Source organism: Pseudophryne corroboree, chromosome 8 (genome assembly GCF_028390025.1).
Source record: "Pseudophryne corroboree isolate aPseCor3 chromosome 8, aPseCor3.hap2, whole genome shotgun sequence".
Lineage (NCBI taxonomy): Eukaryota > Metazoa > Chordata > Amphibia > Anura > Myobatrachidae > Pseudophryne > Pseudophryne corroboree.
This window is the reverse complement of record NC_086451.1, coordinates 63,317,871-63,341,658: the sequence shown is the minus strand read 5'-3', so window position 1 is coordinate 63,341,658 and position 23,788 is coordinate 63,317,871. Positions and strand designations below refer to the sequence as shown.

Sequence of the window (23,788 nt, the reverse complement as noted above, 5' to 3'; positions counted from 1 at the left end):
TGGGACACATATGCAGACTGAAAACAATGGGCGCTTGTGTCCGATATCAATACTACATCCACTTCTAAATCGGGCCCTATATAATGCAGCCATGAAGAATTAAACAGGGGTAACCCATTACTATGCAAGTTACTTATTAGCTAAACACAAATGGAAACTAAAGGTGAGGTTCTGGGGACTGGAATTGTGGAAAACGGGTCTCTGCCTTGAATAAAGAGGAACATACTTCATTTTCTACATTCATCTTAGTTTCTTGTACTGTATCAGTTGTGCGTGTAAATAAAAATCATTGATTACTTTTAGGCAAAAGATCCACAATTTATTAAAAGGACAAACCTATTAATATTTCCTTGAGTGTAAGAAATAAAAGGTTTCATCTTCGGACCAGCTGTCCATAGAGAAAGATCACCCTTATTACAGTATATGCACGATACAGAAATAGCCCACACAGTAATGCAATATCCTACAGTGCTAGGTTATAACTAGACTTTGTCATGTTTGTATCATTAAAGAGAACTTGTCTACTTAATGTTGAGGTAACGAAAAAAAATCGACAGCCATGATAAAGTGCCTCAAAGATGGCCTGACTGAGTGAAAGCATGGGCTGCAGTTTCAGTGATGATGGTTCAGTCTACAAAATGGCTGCCTCTGCTGTAAGTAAGTGGAGAAACCCATAAAAGGGAAGGGATCCACAAATGCTCTTGAAATTTTTTTTTAAAAATGGGGTTGGACAACTAATGGTTCTCCGCCATCAATGGTACAGAGCCCTTTATTTATTTTTCCTCCCTGTCTACTTGGTGCCAGAACACGTAACTTAGCACCACCCTCAGATGCGACTCACAAAGCCCCGCCCCCAACTCCTATAGGCCCAATCAGTAATAGAGCAGAGATGAACTTCCCCTGTCAATGGTTTTATACCATAGAGCAGGCATTCCCAACCGCGGTCCTCAAGGCACACCAACAGTGCAGGTTTTAGTGATTTCCAGGCTTCATCACAGATGGTTGAATCAAAATAACTGAGGTACTATTAAGTCACCTGTGCTCAAGCCTGGATATCACTAAAACCAGGACTGTTAGTGTGCCTTGAGGACCGTGGTTGGGAAACACTGCCATAGAGGTTTACAACCACTGGTCATCCCTAGTGCTTTATGTTACATTATGTGTATTCTCTTATTAACTAAGCCATACCCACTTTTTCTTTTTATAAAAAAAATAATCTAGGAGGTTATAATGTCATAGAATAAGACAAGATAATGCTTAATAATGTCCATTCCTCCTCTTTTACATAATATACCGTTAAGTGTGTGGTAGTTTCACATAGTCCAGTGCAATGGCAAGCCAAGCCCGTGATTTCAGGGCATCTAACACAGTTGCAAAGATTTTAATTTCTTTTTTTCAACCTTTCCATCATAAAAGCACAAAACTGGTTTCTTTTTTCATCAATCCTTGCTTGCGATTATTTTCAAAAAGCTCTCACCAGCAAGCATTCACTAAACTCAGTGCTGGAGAAATAGTACACCCTCCCATCTCATGTTTAGATCACCATGCATGGGCTAGGATGGGAAAAGCATTCCGGAGCATGTCCGTCAGATCTAGGAAGTCTCTTCAGGAGCCAAGAACATGTATATCCACTGATGATTCAAATAAAAAAGCAGTTCCAAACGTTAGGCAGCAGTATCTATTAGATGCCATGGCTACTTGAGCATAGGGTTAAATACCCCTCTTCTGATTTCAACACAATGCTATATGCACTATGGTTGTGTTTAAAATGAACTAGACTGTCCCAAATTTCTTAACATGTATCCATAAGAGCACCTAACCATAAGCAAAATCTTCCACACCCGCTTACCAGCATGCAAGAGAGTCTGAAGAACCACTGACCAAGTAAGCAGCTGCAATTTGTTTTTTGTCCTGATATAAAGCCCTTGGAAGGACAGGGAAGTCCCATATAATGACCTTTCATTGCCTGTTGGCATGTTCATAAATGGCTCTCGTCATCCCCTGGTACCATGGCTTGATCTTGGTGTTTGACATCATATCATCGAATGACTGTAAGCCCTCCATGACTCTGAGGACCCCATAAACAGCCTGTGAGGGAAGGAAGAGCTCCGGGTCAGTGCAAGTGTTACATGATGACTAGAGTGAGTAACGTATCACATAGGAGACAGACGTTTAGTCTCACCAGGTCTGCAAGGTTTGGTTGTGAGCCGCCTAGGAACTTCCCGTGTTTCTCCACAGCTGCCACCCACAGGTTGGCTGCTTTGTACAGATCCTGACGGACATCATCCTCTAAGTTGTGCCTGCAATGGGACCAGGGAGAAGACTGTCACACTGCTGGTCAAGCAAACAGAAGACTTCTAGTTACATATACAATACATTGCACACGCACATGAAAAAATAAGAATTTACTTACCGATAATTCTATTTCTCATAGTCCGTAGTGGATGCTGGGAACTCCGTAAGGACCATGGGGAATAGCGGCTCCGCAGGAGACTGGGCACAAAAAGTAAAAGCTTTAGACTAGCTGGTGTGCACTGGCTCCTCCCCCTATGACCCTCCTCCAAGCCTCAGTTAAGATACTGTGCCCGGACGAGCGTACATAATAAGGAAGGATCTTGAATCCCGGGTAAGACTCATACCAGCCACACCAATCACACCGTACAACTCGTGATCTGAACCCAGTTAACAGTATGATAACCGTAGGAGCCTCTGAAAAGATGGCTTCCAACAATAAACAACCCGATTTGTTTGTAACAATAACTATATACAAGTATTGCAGACAATCCGCACTTGGGATGGGCGCCCAGCATCCACTACGGACTATGAGAAATAGAATTATCGGTAAGTAAATTCTTATTTTCTCTGACGTCCTAGTGGATGCTGGGAACTCCGTAAGGACCATGGGGATTATACCAAAGCTCCCAAACGGGCGGGAGAGTGCGGATGACTCTGCAGCACCGAATGAGAGAACTCCAGGTCCTCCTCAGCCAGGGTATCAAATTTGTAGAATTTAGCAAACGTGTTTGCCCCTGACCAAGTAGCTGCTCGGCAAAGTTGTAAAGCCGAGACCCCTCGGGCAGCCGCCCAAGATGAGCCCACCTTCCTTGTGGAATGGGCTTTTACAGATTTTGGCTGTGGCAGGCCTGCCACAGAATGTGCAAGTTGAATTGTACTACAAATCCAACGAGCAATCGTCTGCTTAGAAGCAGGAGCACCCAGCTTGTTGGGTGCATACAGTATAAACAGCGAGTCAGATTTTCTGACTCCAGCCGTCCTGGAAACATATTTTCAGGGCCCTGACTACGTCCAGCAACTTGGAGTCCTCCAAGTCCCTAGTAGCCACAGGTACCACAATAGGTTGATTCATGTGAAACGCTGAAACCACCTTAGGGAGAAATTGAGGACGAGTCCTCAATTCCGCCCTATCCGAATGAAATATCAGGTAAGGGCTTTTATAGGATAAAGCCGCCAATTCTGATACGCGCCTGGCTGAAGCCAGGGCCAACAGCATTACCACTTTCCATGTGAGATATTTCAAATCCACTGTGGCAAGTGGTTCAAACCAATGTGATTTTAGGAACCCTAAAACTACATTGAGATCCCAAGGTGCCACTGGAGGCACAAAAGGAGGCTGTATATGCAGTACCCCTTTGACAAACGTCTGAACTTCAGGCACTGAAGCCAGTTCTTTCTGGAAGAAGATCGACAGGGCCGAAATTTGAACCTTAATGGATCCTAATTTTAGGCCCATAGACAATCCTGCTTGCAGGAAATGTAGGAAACGACCCAGTTGAAATTCCTCCGTAGGGGCCTTCTTGGCCTCACACCACGCAACATATTTTCGCCAAATGCGATGATAATGTTTTGCAGTTACATCCTTCCTGGCCTTGATCAGGGTAGGGATGACTTCATCTGGAATGCCTTTTTCCTTCAGGATCCGGCGTTCAACCGCCATGCCGTCAAACGCAGCCGCGGTAAGTCTTGGAACAGACAAGGTCCCTGCTGGAGCAGGTCCTTCCTTAGAGGTAGAGGCCACGGGTCCTCCGTGAGCATCTCTTGCAGCTCCGGGTACCAAGTTCTTCTTGGCCAATCCGGAGCCACGAGTATCGTTCTTACTCCTCTCCTTCTTATGATTCTCAGTACTTTTGGTATGAGAGGAAGAGGAGGGAACACATATACCGACTGGAACACCCACGGAGTTACCAGAGCGTCCACCGCTATTGCCTGAGGGTCCCTTGACCTGGCGCAATATCTGTCCAGTTTCTTGTTGAGACGGGACGCCATCATGTCCACCTTTGGTTTTTCCCAACGGTTTACAATCACTTGGAATACTTCTGGATGAAGTCCCCACTCCCCCGGGTGGAGGTCGTGTCTGCTGAGGAAGTCTGCTTCCCAGTTGTCCACTCCCGGAATGAACACTGCTGACAGTGCTATCACATGATTTTCCGCCCAGCGGAGAATCCTTGCAGCTTCTGCCATTGCCCTCCTGCTTCTTGTGCCGCCCTGTCTGTTTACGTGGGCGACAGCCGTGATGTTGTTGACTGCTCCCCAGCCTCTCAGGCTGGCATCCGTGGTTACCAGCATCCAATCCTGAATGCCGAATCTGCGGCCCTCTAGAAGATGAGCCTTCTGTAACCACCACAGGAGAGATACCCTTGTCCTTGGAGATAGGGTTATCCGCTGATGCATCTGAAGATGCGATCCGGACCATTTGTCCAGCAGATCCCACTGAAAAGTTCTTGCATGGAATCTTCCGAATGGAATCGCTTCGTAAGAAGCCACCATTTTTCCCAGGACTCTCGTGCACTGATGCACTGACACTTGTCCTGGTTTTAGGAGGTTCCTGACTAGCTCGGATAACTCCCTGGCCTTCTCCTCCGGGAGAAACACCTTTTTCTGGACTGTGTCCAGAATCATCCCTAGGAACAGTAGACGTGTTGTTGGAATCAGCTGTGATTTTGGGATATTTAGAATCCACCCGTGCTGACGTAGCACTACCTGAGATAGTGCTACTCCGACCTCTAACTGTTCCCTGGACCTTGCCCTTATCAGGAGATCGTCCAAGTAAGGGATAATTAATACGCCTTTTCTTCGAAGAAGAATCATCATTTCGGCCATTACCTTGGTAAAGACCCGTGGTGCCGTGGACAATCCAAACGGCAGCGTCTGAAACGGATAATGACAGTTTTGTATCACAAACCTGAGGTACCCTTGGTGAGAAGGGTAGATTGGGACATGGAGATAAGCATCCTTGATGTCTAGAGATACCATATAGTCCCCTTCTTCCAGGTTCGCTATTACTGCTCTGAGTGACTCCATCTTGAATTTGAACCTTTTTATGTAAGTGTTCAAAGATTTTAGATTTAAAATTGGTCTCACCGAGCCGTCCGCGTTCGGTACCACAAACAGCGTGGAATAATACCCCTTTCCCTGTTGTAGGAGGGGTACCTTGATTATCACCTGCTGGGAATACAGCTTGTGAATAGCTTCCAATACTGCCTCCCTGTCGGAGGGAGACGTTGGTAGAGCAGACTTCAGGAACCGGCGAGGGGGAGACGTCTCGAATTCCAATTTGTACCCCTGTGATACTACCTGCAGGATCCAGGGGTCCACTTGCGAGTGAGCCCACTGCGCGCTGAAATTCTTGAGACGGCCCCCCACCGTGCCTGAGTCTGCTTGCAGAGCCCCAGCGTCATGCTGAGGACTTGGCAGAAGCGGGGGAGGGCTTCTGCTCCTGGGAAGAGGCTGCATGGTGCAGTCTTTTTCCCCTTCCTCTGCCCCGGGGCAGGAACGAGCGGCCTTTTTCCCTCTTGCCCTTATAGGGACGAAAGGACTGGGTTTGAAAAGACGGTGTCTTTTTCTGCTGAGAGGTGACCTGGGGTAAAAAGGTGGATTTTCCAGCCGTTGCTGTGGCCACCAGGTCCGATAGACCGACCCCAAATAACTCCTCCCCTTTATACGGCAATACTTCCATATGTCGTTTGGAATCCGCATCACCTGACCACTGTCGCGTCCATAACGTTCTTCTGGCAGAAATGGACATCGCACTTACTCTAGATGCCAGGGTGCAAATATCCCTCTGTGCATCTCGCATATATAGTAATGCATCCTTCAAATGCTCTATAGTTAATAATATACTGTCCCTATCCAGGGTATCAATATTTTCAGTCAGGGAATCCGACCAAGCCACTCCAGCGCTGCACATCCAGGCTGAGGCGATCGCTGGTCGCAGTATAACACCGGTATGTGTGTATATACCTTTTAAGATATTTTCCAGCCTTCTATCAGCTGGTTCCTTGAGAGCGGCCGTATCAGGAGACGGTAACGCCACTTGTTTTGATAAGCGTGTGAGCGCCTTATCTACCCTAGGGGGTGTTTCCCAACGTGCCCTAACCTCTGGCGGGAAAGGGTATAGTGCCAATAATTTATTAGAAATCAGCAGTTTTTTATCGGGGGAAACCCACGCTTTATCACACACACCTCATTTAATTCATCTGACTCAGGAAAAACCACTGGTAGTTTTTTCACACCCCACATAATACCCTTTTTTGTGGTACTTGTAGTGTCAGAAATGTTCAATGCCTCCTTCATTGCCGTGATCATGTAACGTGTGGCCCTACTGGACATTACGTTTGTCTCGTCACCGTCGACACTGGATTCAGTATCCGTGTCAGGGTCTGTGTCGACCATCTGAGGTAACGGGCGTTTTAGCGCCCCTGACGGTGTCTGAGACGCCTGAACATGCACTAATTGATTTGTCGGCTGTCTCATGTCGTCAACAGTTTTTTGCAAAGTGCTGACATTGTCACGTAATTCTTTAATTACTACCATCCAGTCAGGTGTCGACTCCCTAGGGGGTGACATCACTAACACAGGCAATTGCTCTGCTTCCACATCATTTTCCTCCTCATACATGTCGACACAATCGTACCGACACCCAGCACACACACAGGGAATGCTCTGATGGAGGACAGGACCCCACTAGCCCTTTGGGGAGACAGAGGGAGAGTTTGCCAGCACACACCAGAGCGCTATATATATACAGGGATAACCTTATATAAGTGTTACTCCCTGTTATAGCTGCTGTATTTATATATTAGCTGCCAATAGTGCCCCCCTCTCTGTTTTACCCTGTTTCTGTAGTGCAGGACTGCAGGGGAGAGTCAGGGAGCCGTCCTTCCAGCAGAGCTGTGAAAGAAAATGGCGCTTGTGTGCTGAGGAGAAAGGCTCCGCCCCCTTCACGGCAGCCTTTTCTCCCGCTTTTTTCAGGAAACTGGCAGGGGATAAATGCATCCATATAGCCCAGGAGCTATATGTGATGCATTTTTTTTAGCCATATAAGGTTTTTATATCGTTTTTATTGCGTCTCAGGGCGCTCCCCCCCAGCGCCCTGCACCCTCAGTGACCAGAGTGTGAAGTGTGCTGAGAGCAATGGCGCACAGCTGCAGTGCTGTGCGCTACCTTATTTGAAGACAGGAACGTCTTCTGCCGCCGCTTTCTCCGGACCTCTTCGCTCTTCTGGCTCTGTAAGGGGGCCGCCGGCGCGGCTCCGGGACCCATCCAGGCTGAACCTGTGATTGTCCCTCTGGAGCTAATGTCCAGTAGCCAAGAAGCCCAATCCACTCTGCAGTCAGGTGAGTTCGCTTCTTCTCCCCTTAGTCCCACGATGCAGTGAGCCTGTTGCCAGCAGGACTCACTGAAAATAAAAAACCTATTTAAACTTTTACTTCTAAGCAGCTCAGGAGAGCCACCTAGCTTGCACCCTTCTCGTTCGGGCACAAAAATCTAACTGAGGCTTGGAGGAGGGTCATAGGGGGAGGAGCCAGTGCACACCAGCTAGTCTAAAGCTTTTACTTTTTGTGCCCAGTCTCCTGCGGAGCCGCTATTCCCCATGGTCCTTACGGAGTTCCCAGCATCCACTAGGACGTCAAAGAAATAATAATTATGCCGCAGGCGTGTTTTACAGATCTTTTAAAAGCACTTTTTTGAGCAATTCCAAACATAATATACAGTATAAGACTAAAGAACATATATATGGATGGCTCAGATACACAAGATCATTCTTCTTTTCAGTATAACCACCATACAGATAAATTAATGCATGCAACTCTAACGTGAAGGAAAGACTACAGACCTGCTTTTCAGTCTCTTGCCAATCACAAACATGGCTGTCGCTCCTATATATTTGGCAAAGATGCCTTCCACTGGGCCAAAGTTCCCCACCTGTACAATGTAGTCAAAGGAGGCAAGTGCTTCCCCTGGTGTGCGGTACACGTTAGGAGAGATGAGGTGGACCAGCCAGTCATCTACCCACCGTCGCCATTTCATTTCTTCCCTACAAATAAGAAAAAGGAAAATCAGGAACACCATATACAACGTACAGTAGTTTCTTGGGCTATTTCATTGCAATATCTTCACTCTACATAAGGTAACACCTAGTGTATAATCTGCTATTGTGTCAGTCTAGCACAGGTGCAGTGAGAGCTGGAATAAGGCCACGCTGCTCTCACTGGCTGCCCGACACCCAGACACAGCCTCTCCCCCTCCCTGCGCATATCTCCTACAGGTACCATGGACACAATGTTTAATCCCCACCCACCTTGCTAAACTGTTCCCTCCTGTCTGCACCCAAGTATGTACCCCCATGTGTGGATGAACTGGCCATCTGGAAAATGCCAATGAGGGCTGATGGCTTGATAGGCTGTTCCGGTTATCTGGAGGCCTGGCCGAGCATCTCTGCCTCCCGGCACTCTGCTCGGCCAGCATGCTTAGACGGGTCATACCGCGTAGACACGCCTCTTTTTCCACGCATACAAGAGCCTATGACGCTTACATGGACTCGATGGCAGGGATGATTTTTAGCCCCATTCCGTCCCTGTCCTCATGCCACCATGAAGACTAAGGGCTATAACACACACTCCGTTTTTTCCCGGATGGCAAAAAGCCGGACAAACTTTGTCCGGCTTTTTGCCATCCGGGAGAAACCGGCAGAGTCTGTCACACAGGACGGCTTTGAGCCATGTGTGATTAGACACGGCTTGGGAAAAAAACGTTGTGTGTGAAAGCTCCCCTTCACACACACGGTTTACTGGCTGCAAAGACGGCCCGGCAGCCGGACCTTCCAGTGGATAGTTCCGGCTGCAACCCGGCAGCCGGGCCGTGCAGTGTGAAAGTACCTGTAGCCTCACACTGTTCATTACAATGCCGGCACGGGAAATGCCGGCTCGTTTGTTTTAGCCCTAAGACAGAAATTTTTTTGCCAAGTGGGGAGCGTTGTGCATGTGTCGCCACAACACACGGCCTGAATGAAAAAGAATGAGCAGTGCAAGAAACTGGCTGCATGGTCTCTGTTGCCGCCGTCTATTGAGTAATCGTCCATCAGCGTAATCCGTTTCAGCTGTGCAGTCTGTGGGTAAACCCTTGGTAGTGCTAAATTGGGATCCCTGAGCTTTTTTGCAATAGAGACAAGAAGGGAGAGGGGGGAGAGAGACACGGGAATAAAAGAGAGAAAGAAGAGACACATGGAAATGATAGAGAGGGGAATAGACAGATTAAAAGGAAAGAGAAAAACGAAGAGAGCGCAGGGGAAAATATGGGGGGTTAGAGGTATTGGGGGGGGGGGGGGGGGGGGGGGGGAACTCCTGCAACTCCAAGCAAAATAACTAGCGATCGGGCAAACGACAGATGCAAAATAATAAGATTTTACTTACCGATAAATCTATTTCTCGGAGTCCGTAGTGGATGCTGGGGTTCCTGAAAGGACCATGGGGAATAGCGGCTCCGCAGGAGACAGGGCACAAAAAGTAAAGCTTTTCCAGATCAGGTGGTGTGCACTGGCTCCTCCCCCTATGACCCTCCTCCAGACTCCAGTTAGGTACTGTGCCCGGACGAGCGTACACAATAAGGGAGGATTTTGAATCCCGGGTAAGACTCATACCAGCCACACCAATCACACCGTACAACTTGTGATCTAAACCCAGTTAACAGTATGATAACAGCGGAGCCTCTGAAAGATGGCTTCCTTCAACAATAACCCGAATTAGTTAACAATAACTATGTACAATTATTGCAGATAATCCGCACTTGGGATGGGCGCCCAGCATCCACTACGGACTCCGAGAAATAGATTTATCGGTAAGTAAAATCTTATTTTCTCTATCGTCCTAGTGGATGCTGGGGTTCCTGAAAGGACCATGGGGATTATACCAAAGCTCCCAAACGGGCGGGAGAGTGCGGATGACTCTGCAGCACCGAATGAGAGAACTCCAGGTCCTCCTTAGCCAGAGTATCAAATTTGTAAAATTTTACAAACGTGTTCTCCCCTGACCACGTAGCTGCTCGGCAAAGTTGTAATGCCGAGACCCCTCGGGCAGCCGCCCAAGATGAGCCCACCTTCCTTGTGGAGTGGGCCTTTACAGATTTAGGCTGTGGCAGGCCTGCCACAGAATGTGCAAGTTGGATTGTGCTACAGATCCAACGAGCAATCGTCTGCTTAGATGCAGGAGCACCCATCTTGTTGGGTGCATACAATATAAACAACGAGTCAGATTTTCTGACTCCAGCTGTCCTTGCAATATATATTTTTAATGCTCTGACAACGTCCAGTAACTTGGAGTCCTCCAAGTCACTTGTAGCCGCAGGCACTACAATAGGCTGGTTCAGATGAAATGCTGACACCACCTTAGGGAGAAAATGCGGACGAGTCCGCAGTTCTGCCCTGTCCGAATGGAAAATCAGATATGGGCTTTTGTAAGATAAAGCTGCCAGTTCTGACACTCTCCTGGCCGAAGCCAGGGCTAGAAGCATGGTCACTTTCCATGTGAGATATTTCAAATCCACCTTCTTTAGTGGTTCAAACCAATGAGATTTTAGAAAGTCCAAAACCACATTGAGATCCCACGGTGCCACTGGAGGCACCACAGGAGGCTGTATATGTAGCACTCCCTTAACAAAGGTCTGGACTTCAGGGACTGAAGCCAATTCTTTTTGAAAGAAAATCGACAGGGCCGAAATTTGAACCTTAATAGATCCCAATTTGAGACCCATAGACAATCCTGATTGCAGGAAATGTAGGAATCGACCCAGTTGAAATTCCTCCGTCGGAGCACTCCGATCTTCGCACCACGCAACATATTTTCGCCAAATTCGGTGATAATGTTGCACGGTTACTTCCTTCCTTGCTTTAATCAAAGTAGGAATGACTTCTTCCGGCATGCCTTTTTCCTTTAGGATCCGGCGTTCAACCGCCATGCCGTCAAACGCAGCCGCGGTAAGTCTTGAAACAGACAGGGACCCTGCTGAAGCAAGTCCCTCCTTAGAGGTAGAGGCCACGGATCTTCCGTGATCATCTCTTGAAGTTCCGGGTACCAAGTCCTTCTTGGCCAATCCGGAACCACTAGTATCGTCCTTACGCCTCTTTGCCGTATAATTCTCAATACTTTTGGTATGAGAGGCAGAGGAGGAAACACATACACCGACTGGTACACCCAAGGCGTTACCAGCGCGTCCACAGCTATTGCCTGCGGATCTCTTGACCTGGCGCAATACCTGTCCAGTTTTTTGTTGAGGCGAGACGCCATCATGTCCACCATTGGTCTTTCCCAACGGGTTACCAGCAAGTGGAAGACTTCTGGATGAAGTCCCCACTCTCCCGGGTGAAGATCGTGTCTGCTGAGGAAGTCTGCTTCCCAGTTGTCCACTCCCGGGATGAACACTGCTGACAGTGCTATCACATGATTCTCTGCCCAGCGAAGAATCCTTGCAGCTTCTGCCATTGCACTCCTGCTTCTTGTGCCGCCCTGTCTGTTCACATGGGCGACTGCCGTGATGTTGTCCGACTGGATCAACACCGGTTTTCCCTGAAGCAGAGGTTCTGCCTGGCTTAGAGCATTGTATATTGCTCTTAGTTCCAGAATGTTTATGTGAAGAGACGTTTCCAGGCTCGTCCATACTCCCTGGAAGTTTCTTCCTTGTGTGACTGCTCCCCAGCCTCTCAGGCTGGCGTCCGTGGTCACCAGGATCCAATCCTGTATGCCGAATCTGCGGCCCTCCAATAGATGAGCACTCTGCAACCACCACAGAAGAGACACCCTTGTCCTTGGAGACAGGGTTATCCGCAGGTGCATCTGAAGATGCGACCCTGACCATTTGTCCAACAGATCCCTTTGGAAAATTCTTGCGTGGAATCTGCCGAATGGAATTGCTTCGTAAGAAGCCACCATTTTTCCCAGGACTCTTGTGCATTGATGTACAGACACCTTTCCTGGTTTTAGGAGGTTCCTGACAAGCTCGGATAACTCCTTGGCTTTTTCCTCCGGGAGAAAAACCTTTTTCTGAACCGTGTCCAGAATCATCCCTAGGAACAGCAGACGAGTTGTCGGCATTAACTGGGATTTTGGAATATTCAGAATCCACCCGTGCTGTTTTAGCACTTCTTGCGACAGTGCTAATCCCATCTCTAGCTGTTCTCTGGACCTTGCCCTTATTAGGAGATCGTCCAAGTATGGGATAATTAATATGCCTTTTCTTCGAAGAAGAATCATCATCTCGGCCATTACCTTTGTAAAGACCCGAGGTGCCGTGGACAATCCGAACGGCAGCGTCTGAAACTGATAGTGACAGTTTTGTACAACGAACCTGAGGTACCCCTGGTGTGAGGGGTAAATTGGAACGTGGAGATACGCATCCTTGATGTCCAAGGATACCATAAAGTCCCCCTCTTCCAGGTTCGCTATCACTGCTCTGAGTGACTCCATCTTGAACTTGAACTTCTTTATGTACAGGTTCAAGGACTTCAGATTTAGAATAGGCCTTACCGAGCCATCCGGCTTCGGTACCACAAAAAGAGTGGAATAATACCCCTTCCCTTGTTGTAGAAGAGGTACCTTGACTATCACCTGCTGAGAGTACAGCTTGTGAATGGCTTCCAAAACCGTCTCCCTTTCGGAGGGGGACGTTGGTAAAGCAGACTTCAGGAAACGGCGAGGTGGATCTGTCTCTAATTCCAACCTGTACCCCTGAGATATTATCTGCAGGATCCAGGGATCTACCTGCGAGTGAGCCCACTGCGCGCTGTAATTTTTGAGACGACCACCCACCGTCCCCGAGTCCGCTTGAGAAGCCCCAGCGTCATGCTGAGGCTTTTGTAGAAGCCGGGGAAGGCTTCTGTTCCTGGGAAGGAGCTGCCTGTTGCTGTCTCTTCCCTCGACCTCTGCCTCGTGGCAGATATGAATAGCCCTTTGCTCTCTTATTTTTAAAGGAACGAAAGGGCTGCGGTTGAAAAGTCGGTGCCTTTTTCTGTTGGGGAGTGACTTGAGGTAGAAAGGTGGATTTCCCGGCTGTAGCCGTGGCCACCAAATCTGATAGACCGACTCCAAATAACTCCTCCCCTTTATACGGCAAAACTTCCATATGTCGTTTTGAATCCGCATCGCCTGTCCACTGTCGCGTCCATAAAGCTCTTCTGGCCGAAATGGACATAGCACTTACCCGTGATGCCAGTGTGCAGATATCCCTCTGTGCATCACGCATATAAAGAAATGCATCCTTTATTTGTTCTAACGACAGTAAAATATTGTCCCTGTCCAGGGTATCAATATTTTCAATCAGGGACTCTGACCAAACTACCCCAGCACTGCACATCCAGGCAGTCGCTATAGCTGGTCGTAGTATAACACCTGCATGTGTGTATATACTTTTTTGGATATTTTCCATCCTCCTATCTGATGGATCTTTAAGTGCGGCCGTCTCAGGAGAGGGTAACGCCACTTGTTTAGATAAGCGTGTTAGCGCCTTGTCCACCCTAGGAGGTGTTTCCCAGCGCTCCCTAACCTCTGGCGGGAAAGGGTATAATGCCAATAATTTCTTTGAAATTATCAGCTTTTTATCAGGGGCAACCCACGCTTCATTACACACGTCATTTAATTCTTCTGATTCAGGAAAAACTATAGGTAGTTTTTTCACACCCCACATAATACCCTGTTTAGTGGTACCTGTAGTATCAGCTAAATGTAACGCCTCCTTCATTGCCAAAATCATATAACGTGTGGCCCTACTGGAAAATACGGTTGATTCGTCACCGTCACCACTGGAGTCAGTGCCTGTGTCTGGGTCTGTGTCGACCGACTGAGGCAAAGGGCGTTTCACAGCCCCTGACGGTGTTTGAGTCGCCTGGACAGGCACTAATTGATTGTCCGGCCGTCTCATGTCGTCAAACGACTGCTTTAGCGTGTTGACACTATCCCGTAGTTCCATAAATAAAGGCATCCATTCTGGTGTCGACTCCCTAGGGGGTGACATCCTCATATTTGGCAATTGCTCCGCCTCCACACCAATATCGTCCTCATACATGTCGACACACACGTACCGACACACAGCAGACACACAGGGAATGCTCCTAACGAAGACAGGACCCACTAGCCCTTTGGGGAGACAGAGGGAGAGTTTGCCAGCACACACCAAAAGCGCTATATATAACAGGGATAGCCTTATAATAAGTGCTCCCTTATAGCTGCTTTATATATATCAAAATATCGCCATAAATTTGCCCCCCCTCTCTGTTTTACCCTGTTTCTGTAGTGCAGTGCAGGGGAGAGACCTGGGAGCCGTCCTGACCAGCGGAGCTGTGAGAGGAAATGGCGCCGTGTGCCGAGGAGATAGGCCCCGCCCCTTTTCCGGCGGGCTCGTCTCCCGCTATTTAGTGAATCCAGGCAGGGGTTAAATATCTCCATATAGCCTCTGGGGGCTATATGTGAGGTATTTTTAGCCTTTATATAGGTTACATTTGCCTCCCAGGGCGCCCCCCCCCCAGCGCCCTGCACCCTCAGTGACTGCGTGTGAAGTGTGCTGAGAGGAAAATGGCGCACAGCTGCAGTGCTGTGCGCTACCTTTAGAAGACTGCAGGAGTCTTCAGCCGCCGATTCTGGACCTCTTCTGACTTCAGCATCTGCAAGGGGGCCGGCGGCGCGGCTCCGGTGACCATCCAGGCTGTACCTGTGATCGTCCCTCTGGAGCTGATGTCCAGTAGCCAAGAAGCCAATCCATCCTGCACGCAGGTGAGTTCACTTCTTCTCCCCTCAGTCCCTCGTTGCAGTGATCCTGTTGCCAGCAGGACTCACTGTAAAATAAAAAACCTAAGCTAAACTTTTTCTAAGCAGCTCTTTAGGAGAGCCACCTAGATTGCACCCTTCTCGGCCGGGCACAAAAATCTAACTGGAGTCTGGAGGAGGGTCATAGGGGGAGGAGCCAGTGCACACCACCTGATCTGGAAAAGCTTTACTTTTTGTGCCCTGTCTCCTGCGGAGCCGCTATTCCCCATGGTCCTTTCAGGAACCCCAGCATCCACTAGGACGATAGAGAAACTAGTAATTTATACCACTGCATAGTGTGTAAGTATCTAATCACTTAACAATACAAACACAGCACTCAGTTTACTGATGACATTCACTATAGGAATTTCTGAAACATTTAGTTGCTCAAACTTAATAATTTATATTATTTTAATATATTTTTTATTATTTTTACCAGAGAGACACTGGCCCCTACCCCATTATTACTCGCTCCTGATCCTGTACAGTATCTCCGGGACCGCTGAGCATTCCTCCAGGTCCTGCACAATATTTCACAGATAGATGACAGTTTCCCCTAGCAACGGGCTTGGTTCAGTGATTCAGGGATGTACGCTATTGCAATGTTTACGCAGTTGGCCGATGTTTTTATTCTTGCATGTGTCCCGATGACTCTGCAGTGCCGCTCACAGAGAGGATTAGGATGCAGATTGATTTACAGTTTGGGACCAATCGTGGGCGGTGGTTATAAAAATGTGGATTGTGTTGCAACCATTTTATAGGTACGGCGAAACAGCAACTGCGTCTTTGTATGCAGTTTCACTGGCGCCGGTGTCTTAGTTCTGTCGGTCATTCTGAGCAGCCACAGGCAGATAACCGACTGAACTACAACTGATCTGCGTCTTTGTACACAGCCGCTTGGATTGGCAGTGTGACTGGTGGGCGTCTTCATACAAATCCTGGTGATGGGATTAGCATACATCTCTGAATCAGGCCACTAAAGCATCATCTCAGAGATCTTGTAGGACATTTTAGGAATCCCAACTATCTGACATTTGACCATTTCCTCCTACCCCTGCACAATATTTCTCAGAGATCTGTGACTATTACCTCCTGGTTCTATATATTTTAGAGACCCTTGTTCATTTCCTCCTGATCCTGTGCATTGTTTCCCAGATCTACGACCATCTACCTAATCCCGATGATCCCGTATTAGAGACCAAAAACCCTATCCTCCTGCACAATAGTTCACAGATCTACGACCATCCCTCTAATCCTGAACATTTTCCCAGAGAGATGTGATTATTCCCTCCTGATCACGTCCAATATTTTTAGAGCTAAATTAATTAACTCCTGATCCTTTAGAGCAGTGTTTTTCAACCACTGTGCCGTGGCACACTAGTGTGCCCTGAGCAGTCTCCAGGTGTGCCGCCATAGAAGCACAGCCAGGCCCGTCAGTGGTTTGCCGCTACTGAGGCCCTGGAACGATCAATACTGGTGGGTTTAGTGGTTGCAGAGCCAGTTCTAATTTTGGGCCCGGGCAGTGTTGGGCTCTTCTGGCTTTCTCAGATGTGGCTCAGGCGTTACCTATGGAGGAGCTGCAACATGACATCCTAGGACACACAACTGCGCCATGCATCACCATTATATTTGTGTGTGCCTTGGCAATATTTAAATTTTGTTCAGTGTGCCGCGAGTTGCAAAAGGTTGAAAATCTCTGCTTTAGAGTATCTCAGAGACATGAGACCTTCCCTTCCCGCTTTTATACTATATTTCAGAGATGTCCAACTGTTCCCTTCAAAGGCCTTGACCATTACATCCTGATCCCGTACAATATTTCAGATGTTTAGACACGCCCGTCAAGCTCATCTCCATCCAATCCCTGATCAACCTTGTACATTAATTCAGGGGCCTCGGACCGTCTCTTCTTGTCTCAGAGCAACAAGGAATTTGACAGCACCCTGCCTTAATGGTATATTTTCTGCTACTCGAAAATTGGGCAAAATATCTGCATAGTACCCCACAAAATGTAACGCTTACTTCTGCGTCTCTTTGTGTGCATACAGCTCCTTCGTCTCCTGCTCATCCAGCATGAGCCAGTATCTGTTCTGGTACTCCACCGCTTCCTTCCCTTTTTCATTTGTGACTTTTATAGCTGGATAATAAGAGACAATTTCTTCCAAGCTTTTCCTTCTGTGAAGCCAAATTGCACACTATCAATGAAAATATACTATAAGCACAAAAGCGTAGTGTAGGATAATAGAAAAGAAAAAAAAAATTCAATAATGAGGTTGAGCCTTCCATGGACTTACTTGGAGATGAGGAAAGTTTTTATTGCGCTGATGATCACAGATGAGTCATTTAATTGCTGTAAAAAATAAAATCAGCAATATGTTACAAAACGAGAAGAGGAGGTGTCAATACTTCACCCGCTTCCTATGTTACAGAGCACCTAGCCACAGATCAATTACCCCATAGTCCCCATTGATACACTTGTCTATGTGCCGGTCACCTAAACTCAAGGTGCTGCCATTTTTCTGGCTCCACTTAGCCACCATCTATACCCCCACCATAAAGACCTTCCAGTGTCCCCTAGTGGAGAAATATTCATGAGATTGCCGACTATTAATTAGGTAGTGAATGGCTGTGGCTGCTCATTAAATGCCTCTAATATTAGTGGTGGCTGTTATCATCATCTTTCTTTTATATGACGCTACCAAGTGTTTATAATGCTATACCGGGAAAAATACAATGGACAAATAGTGCAATATAAAAAGGTTCAAGCAAGCGGGATGCAATCACAATACTGGCATGTGAAATGGTATCCGGACTCCAGGTCGACAACAAAAAGGTCGACAAACCTAAGGTCGACATGGAAAAAGGTCGACATGGAAAAAGGTCGACATGGAAAAAGGTCGACATGAGTTTTTCACAATTTTTTTTCATACTTAACGATCCACGTGGACTACGATTGGAACGGTAATCTGTGCCGAGCGAAGCGGAGCGAAGGCACCATGCCCGAAGCATGGCGAGCGAAGCGAGGGGATGCGGTGCACTAATTGGGGTTCCCGGTCACTCTACGAAGAAAACGACACCAAAAAAACAAACTCATGTCTACCTTTTTCCATGTCAACCTTGTTCCTGTCGACCTTTTGTCCATGTCGACCTAAGGTGTGTCGACCAATTGGCGTCGACCTAAGGTGTCGACCTTTTTGTTGTCAACCTGGAGTCCCAGACCCTGTGAAATGGCGATATTCTAAAGAACGCTGACATTAGGGTTAGGCTGCGGGAGGGATAAGAGTAGCACCGGATGAGGGACCGCCAGACTCAAAAGAAACTGTTGCATCGCTGCAGCTGCTACCAGGTAACTGAAGCCACCGCACCACCTGGCGTTTTGTTAACATTCTAATATTGTCGTCAGTTTATCAGTGTTGACATGGTCAATGTTGACATGCTAAGCATGTCGACATAAAGGTCCAGATTCAAATCATATCGCACCCGCTATCTCCCGTCTAAAGTGACGGGAGACAGAGGGGCGATATTCAAATGTGCCCCATTATCGGGCTGATCGCGCTCATTAGAGCCTGGTTTAGGCGCATCAAGATCCTGAACCTGACTAAAGTAATGGGTGCGATGGTGAAGAGACACGTTTGGGCGTCCAAACGGGTCTCTTTACACGCATTTCAGCTTGCTACCTCCAGAAGAGTGGCGAGTGTTGCCGGGGGGGTCCCGCTAGCAGGGCCCCCACATTCATATTCATTCCAGGAGTAGACAACTGAGAGGTGGACTTTCTCAGTCATCACGACCTCCACCCAGGAGAGTGGAGTCTCCATCCGCAGGTGTTTCAGCTGATAACAGATCTTTGGGGCTAGCCGCAGATCGATCTGATGGCCTCTCGACTCAACAACAAGCTTCAGCGCTATTGTTGCAGGGCGAGGGACCCTCTGGCAGCGGCAGTGGACGCACTGACAACACTGTGGGTTTACCAGATGGTGTACCCGTTTCCTCCGACTCCTTTGCTCCCCGGGATTCTAGAAAGAATCAGAAGGGAGGAAGTTCAGGCAATTCTCATGACCCCCAACTGGTCTCGAAGGGTTTGGTACGTGGATCTACTGGCCATGGCAATAGAAAACCCCTGGCCCCTTCCACTAAAGGAGGATCTTCAGCAAGGGCCATTCGTCTACCCAGACTTACGGCGGCTTCGTTTGATGGCATGGCGGTTGAGTGGAACCTTCTAGCTGAGAAGGAAAATCCGGGTAAGGTTATTACCACCGTGATTCAAGCCAGGAAGGCTGTCATGTCGAAGCATTACCACCATATCTGGAAACGATACATCTTCTGGTGTGAGGGCCAAAAGTATACAACTGCGGATTTCAACCTGGGGCGCTTTTTGCGTTTCTTAACAGGCTGGTGTGGATATGGGTTGGACTCTATAAAAGGTGTTAATTTCTGCCTTGTCCATTTTCTTCCAGAAGAAATTGGCTGCTTTGCCTGCAGTACAGACGTTTCTACAGGGTGTCCTTCGCATCCAGCCTCCTTTGTGCCACCCACGGCACCTTGGGATCTCACTGTGGTTCTGAACTTTCTACAGTCCTCTTGGTTTGAGCCTCTGATGTCGGATGAGGACAAGTACCTTACGTGGAAGACTTATGCTCTTGGCTTTGGCTTCCCCTAGATGAGTTTCAGAACTTTGCGCAGTTCCTGCCTAAGGTGGTTTCTACATTCCACCTAAATCAGCCTATTGTGGTTCCAGCAGCTTTGGCCACTTCCTCACTTCCTGAGTCCTTGGATGTGGTGCGAGCCCTGAGGATTTACGTCAAGAAGACTACTGCTGTCCGAAAATCGGATGCCCTCTTTGTGCTGTATGATGCTCACAAGAAGGGTCTTCCAGCTTCAAAGCAGTCTATTGTATGTTGGATTAGGCTTACTATTCAACAGGCCTACGCTTCGGCGGCCTTGCCTATTCCTCGGTCGGTCAAGGCCCTCCCTACCAGATCTGTGGGTTCTTCCTTGGTGGCTGCCCGTGGTGTCTCCTTCTTGCAACTGTGTCGGGCCGCTACCTGGTCAGGGACGTTTGTCAAGTTTTACAGGTTTGATACCCTGGCTACAGAGGATGTCCAGTTTGGACATACGGTGTTGCAGGTGTCTCAGCATGTTCCCACCCGTTCTGGGAGCTTTGGGAAGTCCCCATCGTATTAAGTGTCCCCAGTATCCCTTATGGATGATAGAGAAAATAGGATTTTAATTACCTACTGGTAAATCCTTTTCTCGTAGTTCATAAGGGATACTGGGCATCCGCCTGTGTGATTCGACTTTCCTGCAAGTTATTGTTCTTGGGCGACATTGTTACACAGCTGTCGCTGTTTTCTGGTTTCTCTAGCAGTTGCTAGTTTGTTGTTGCTGTGTGATGGTTCGTTAATCTCACCACTCTTGTATTGTCATGTTTCCTCCTCTCAAGTATGTCCATCTCCTTCGGGCACAGTTTTCCAAGACTGAGCTGTGAGGGAGGGCATAGAGGGGAGGAGCCTGCACACCATGTTGAAGAAATTTAAAGTGCACTAGCTCCTTTGGACCCCATCTATACCCCATCGTATTAAGTGTCCCCAGTATCCCTTATGGACTACGAGAAAAGGATTTACCGGTAGGTAATTAAAATCCTATTTTTATTTTGAAAGCATTCATTTACAGTAATTTCAGTGTCTGTTTAAAAATTGGAGAATATATATACTTTATAGGTATTTTTAGCCATGTGCTTGAAGCACAAGACCCCACAAATAGCAAAACGGTTATCACTGAAAACTCTACTTGTCTTGTACTATATAGTGTCAAATTCCAATTTCCTGATATGCTAAGGATAATAAAATGGTTTGCCAACACACAAACCTATCAGACTTAATTCCCACACCTGCATATCTTCATTTACAAAATTAATGTTTAGCTACTGTAGCTACAAAGAATGTACTGAGCAAGAAACTTACTATAGGGCATCCAGCGTCAGCAATGAGGATCGGAACCTTCCTGTAACTGGAGAATTTAATCTCTTTTCGCATAACAGGATTGACTTCTACAATCTCATGTGGCAGCTGATGATACTCAAGGAAGGTCCGGACCTTACTGCAGAAGGGGCAGGTTTTGTATTGGTATAGTGTGAGTTGCAGACCGCCATCTGGTACCTGTCCAAAGACAGCATTAGTATAATAACACAAAGCAAACACTGTATGTACTGCAGCATTACAGGTGTAGACCATTAAGTAGGAGTAGGAATCCTAGGTCAGTCATTTGGAAGCAGACAAACAACAGACAGAGAGTAAACAGGAGGATGGATTTTAGCACCGGATCTTCGGAGCAATAAAACCCAACAGGTCGGATTAATGCCAGACTAAAGGCAGGTAGAACTTTGCATGTTATCGTTGTGAACTCCAAAGGAAATACATTTTAAGCTTTGGGTGGACGTTTCTTAGAGTGAATGACCACTTTGTGGCAGGGTGGTGACTTACGGCAGAGTGGTGACTTACGGCAGAGAGGGAGGTTTAAACCTGGTTTAGCCTCAACCCTTGCACTCAGGAAGTGATTCACCTCTTAAGGACCAGCTGGGATTTATATGAATAGCTCATACTGGAGACAGAAGCTAGCATGATAGGGATGGGCATCTACACAGCACTTATTAAATCATTTTTCACAGGCAATATATTGTAGGGTTTTTGGGATTGATCTGGAGACTAATCTCAGTGCTGGTTGTTATCTCCTCACCTGGGTCTGGTGTCATCTCCTGAACTGAGCACGTGTAACCGGCCCCGACTCCGTAACTGCGCAACACAATATTGATCTTAGAAAATGGTGACAATATACTGATTTCTCTCTGTATTAAATGTAGCAATGGCCATCGCATATTGTTCCAAAAGACTGATTGATACGGGATTGGCTATCCCTAATAAGCATGATGGCCTCTCTGATGTCCCCCACACTGACTGCATGTGATCCCTAGCCTCCCTCTCCATATTGTATACCAGTTCTCTGAATCTTCCCTGTGAGACCCCACTGCACCCTTTCAATACATCCCACTTTGTATCCATTTCAAATAAGGTGCTACCTCCCCATTACTTGAAGAAGAGCACTGACCATTATTACAGTTCTCAGAACCAGAGCACAGTGTCTTCCTGGGATGTAGTTATGTGACCCCCATCTTCCTATAGCACTTCATTTGAGCTCATCCGTAGGGAATTTAATCAGCGGCCATATTCCCAGAACACCATATTGCGGCCAACAACAGCGCTAGCTTATCCTCATACACCATAGAGATGTGCAGGAAAACTAGGAACGTTCCTCTTACCATAACAGACAAATGTGTGCACAGCTTCACTGAAGCTCCATGGGCTCAATGCAATTACCTGTGATATAAGGGTGAAACATATACATCCTTTAAATGGTACCCTCTAAATTGCAGCTACATTGTCAGTTTCTGTGCACACCTAAGGGAGTGTACAGAAATCAGTGATGCAGAGGTTACCACTATGTGCAATTCCAGAACACGATGTACGGCACATTGCACCTCATTGAGCTGACCCCCTATAGATGGGTTTTCAGCCCGCACGCGTTTCCTAGAGCACGAATACTATAGAGCTAATTAACACAACAGACTACCTTTTTATCGTCAAGTGTGTATGCCGCCAGCAACGACCGATGCGCGGCCCGGCAACGATCGTCGCTGTCGATAGGGCATGCATGAAGGATGTGGACTGTCGTCCACGACCTTCATGCAGGGCTGGCGGAGGCGTGACGTCACTGAGCGATATGAGCGGTCATATTGCTCTGTGTGTACAGGCGGCCGCCGGCCCGGGAGGGGAAAACATTAGACGACATCGTCTAATGTGTACGAACCTTAAGGGTGTCTGCATTTTAAATGACTGACCTTGCAACCTTGTAACTAAGCAAATGACTTTATTATGACACATCATCTTAGATGTCAGACTATAAAGTCAATACCATGTGTAAAAAAAGAAAAAAAAAGGGATGGTTACAGTATACAACAAGCAAATAAAAGCACTTGCTTTACCACTATACAGTTGGAGAAAACATGGCAGCATTATTGGTATGTCTCTACAGGGTGACAGGGGCACATTAAGCACTTGTAGAACGGTTCTCTTCTCCGTTATTGTGTGCATGTGGGCATTACCCACCATCACAGCATGCCATGTTGTGCAATAGGCCAGCAGCTCTCACAAGGGAGGCTGGCATAAGGAATAACAGGTATAGGTGTGTACCCAGAGTATACTATACTATACAGTACCTGCTGCTGCTCCTCCTCCGCCCTCTGCTCCCCCAGGGAGTATCTCAGGGTCTGGGCCACCCCCAGTGCACCCCCAACTGCAAACACCAGGCCCCACACCCACCGGGTGTCCTTCCCGGCCTCCTGCCACCGCCACCCAGCACGGTACCCTCGCCAGCAGGTGATAAGCCCGGTGTATGGCGCTGCCAGGGGCAGCATGGTCCTACTTATCGCTGTCACCGATTTGGGGTGCCAGCTATAGCCCCTGACAGCTGCCCCAGGGGGAGACATGGAGTCCCGGGCTAGCCCCCCTGACAGGGTGACCCGTAACCCAGCCGCGGCGCCTCTCTGCTGCCCCAACAGCCGCCATGTAAGGCAGCCAAACTCATGGGCCCTGTAAGCAGCCATCTTCGTGAAGGCAAGCCCCGCCCAGATCGCTTCAATATTAAGTGAGGGC

General features: G+C 47.7%; 1 protein-coding gene across 1 annotated transcript; it reads right to left on the bottom strand.

The window, feature by feature from the left end:
* Positions 1-297: 297 nt before the first annotated feature.
* Positions 298-23,785, bottom strand: PTGES2 (prostaglandin E synthase 2). Its single transcript, XM_063936507.1, has 7 exons — positions 23,353-23,785; positions 21,044-21,238; positions 17,378-17,433; positions 17,106-17,258; positions 8,135-8,335; positions 2,183-2,300; positions 298-2,088 (listed from the first exon to the last, which is right to left on the bottom strand). Exons 1-7 carry the CDS (start codon positions 23,737-23,739, stop codon positions 1,960-1,962), a joined length of 1,239 nt encoding a protein of 412 aa, XP_063792577.1. The 5' UTR covers positions 23,740-23,785; the 3' UTR covers positions 298-1,959.
* Positions 23,786-23,788: the final 3 nt, after the last annotated feature.

Coding starts and splice junctions, on each gene's coding strand:
- PTGES2 (XM_063936507.1), bottom strand. CDS start 23,739: ATGGCTGCTTACAGGGCCCATGAGTTTGGCTGCCTTACATGGCGGCTG. Junction 2,301..8,134: donor GGCAAGAGACTGAAAAGCAG/GTCTGTAGTCTT, acceptor GTCCCATTGCAG/GCACAACTTAGAGGATGATG. Junction 2,089..2,182: donor AACCAAACCTTGCAGACCTG/GTGAGACTAAAC, acceptor CTTCCCTCACAG/GCTGTTTATGGGGTCCTCAG.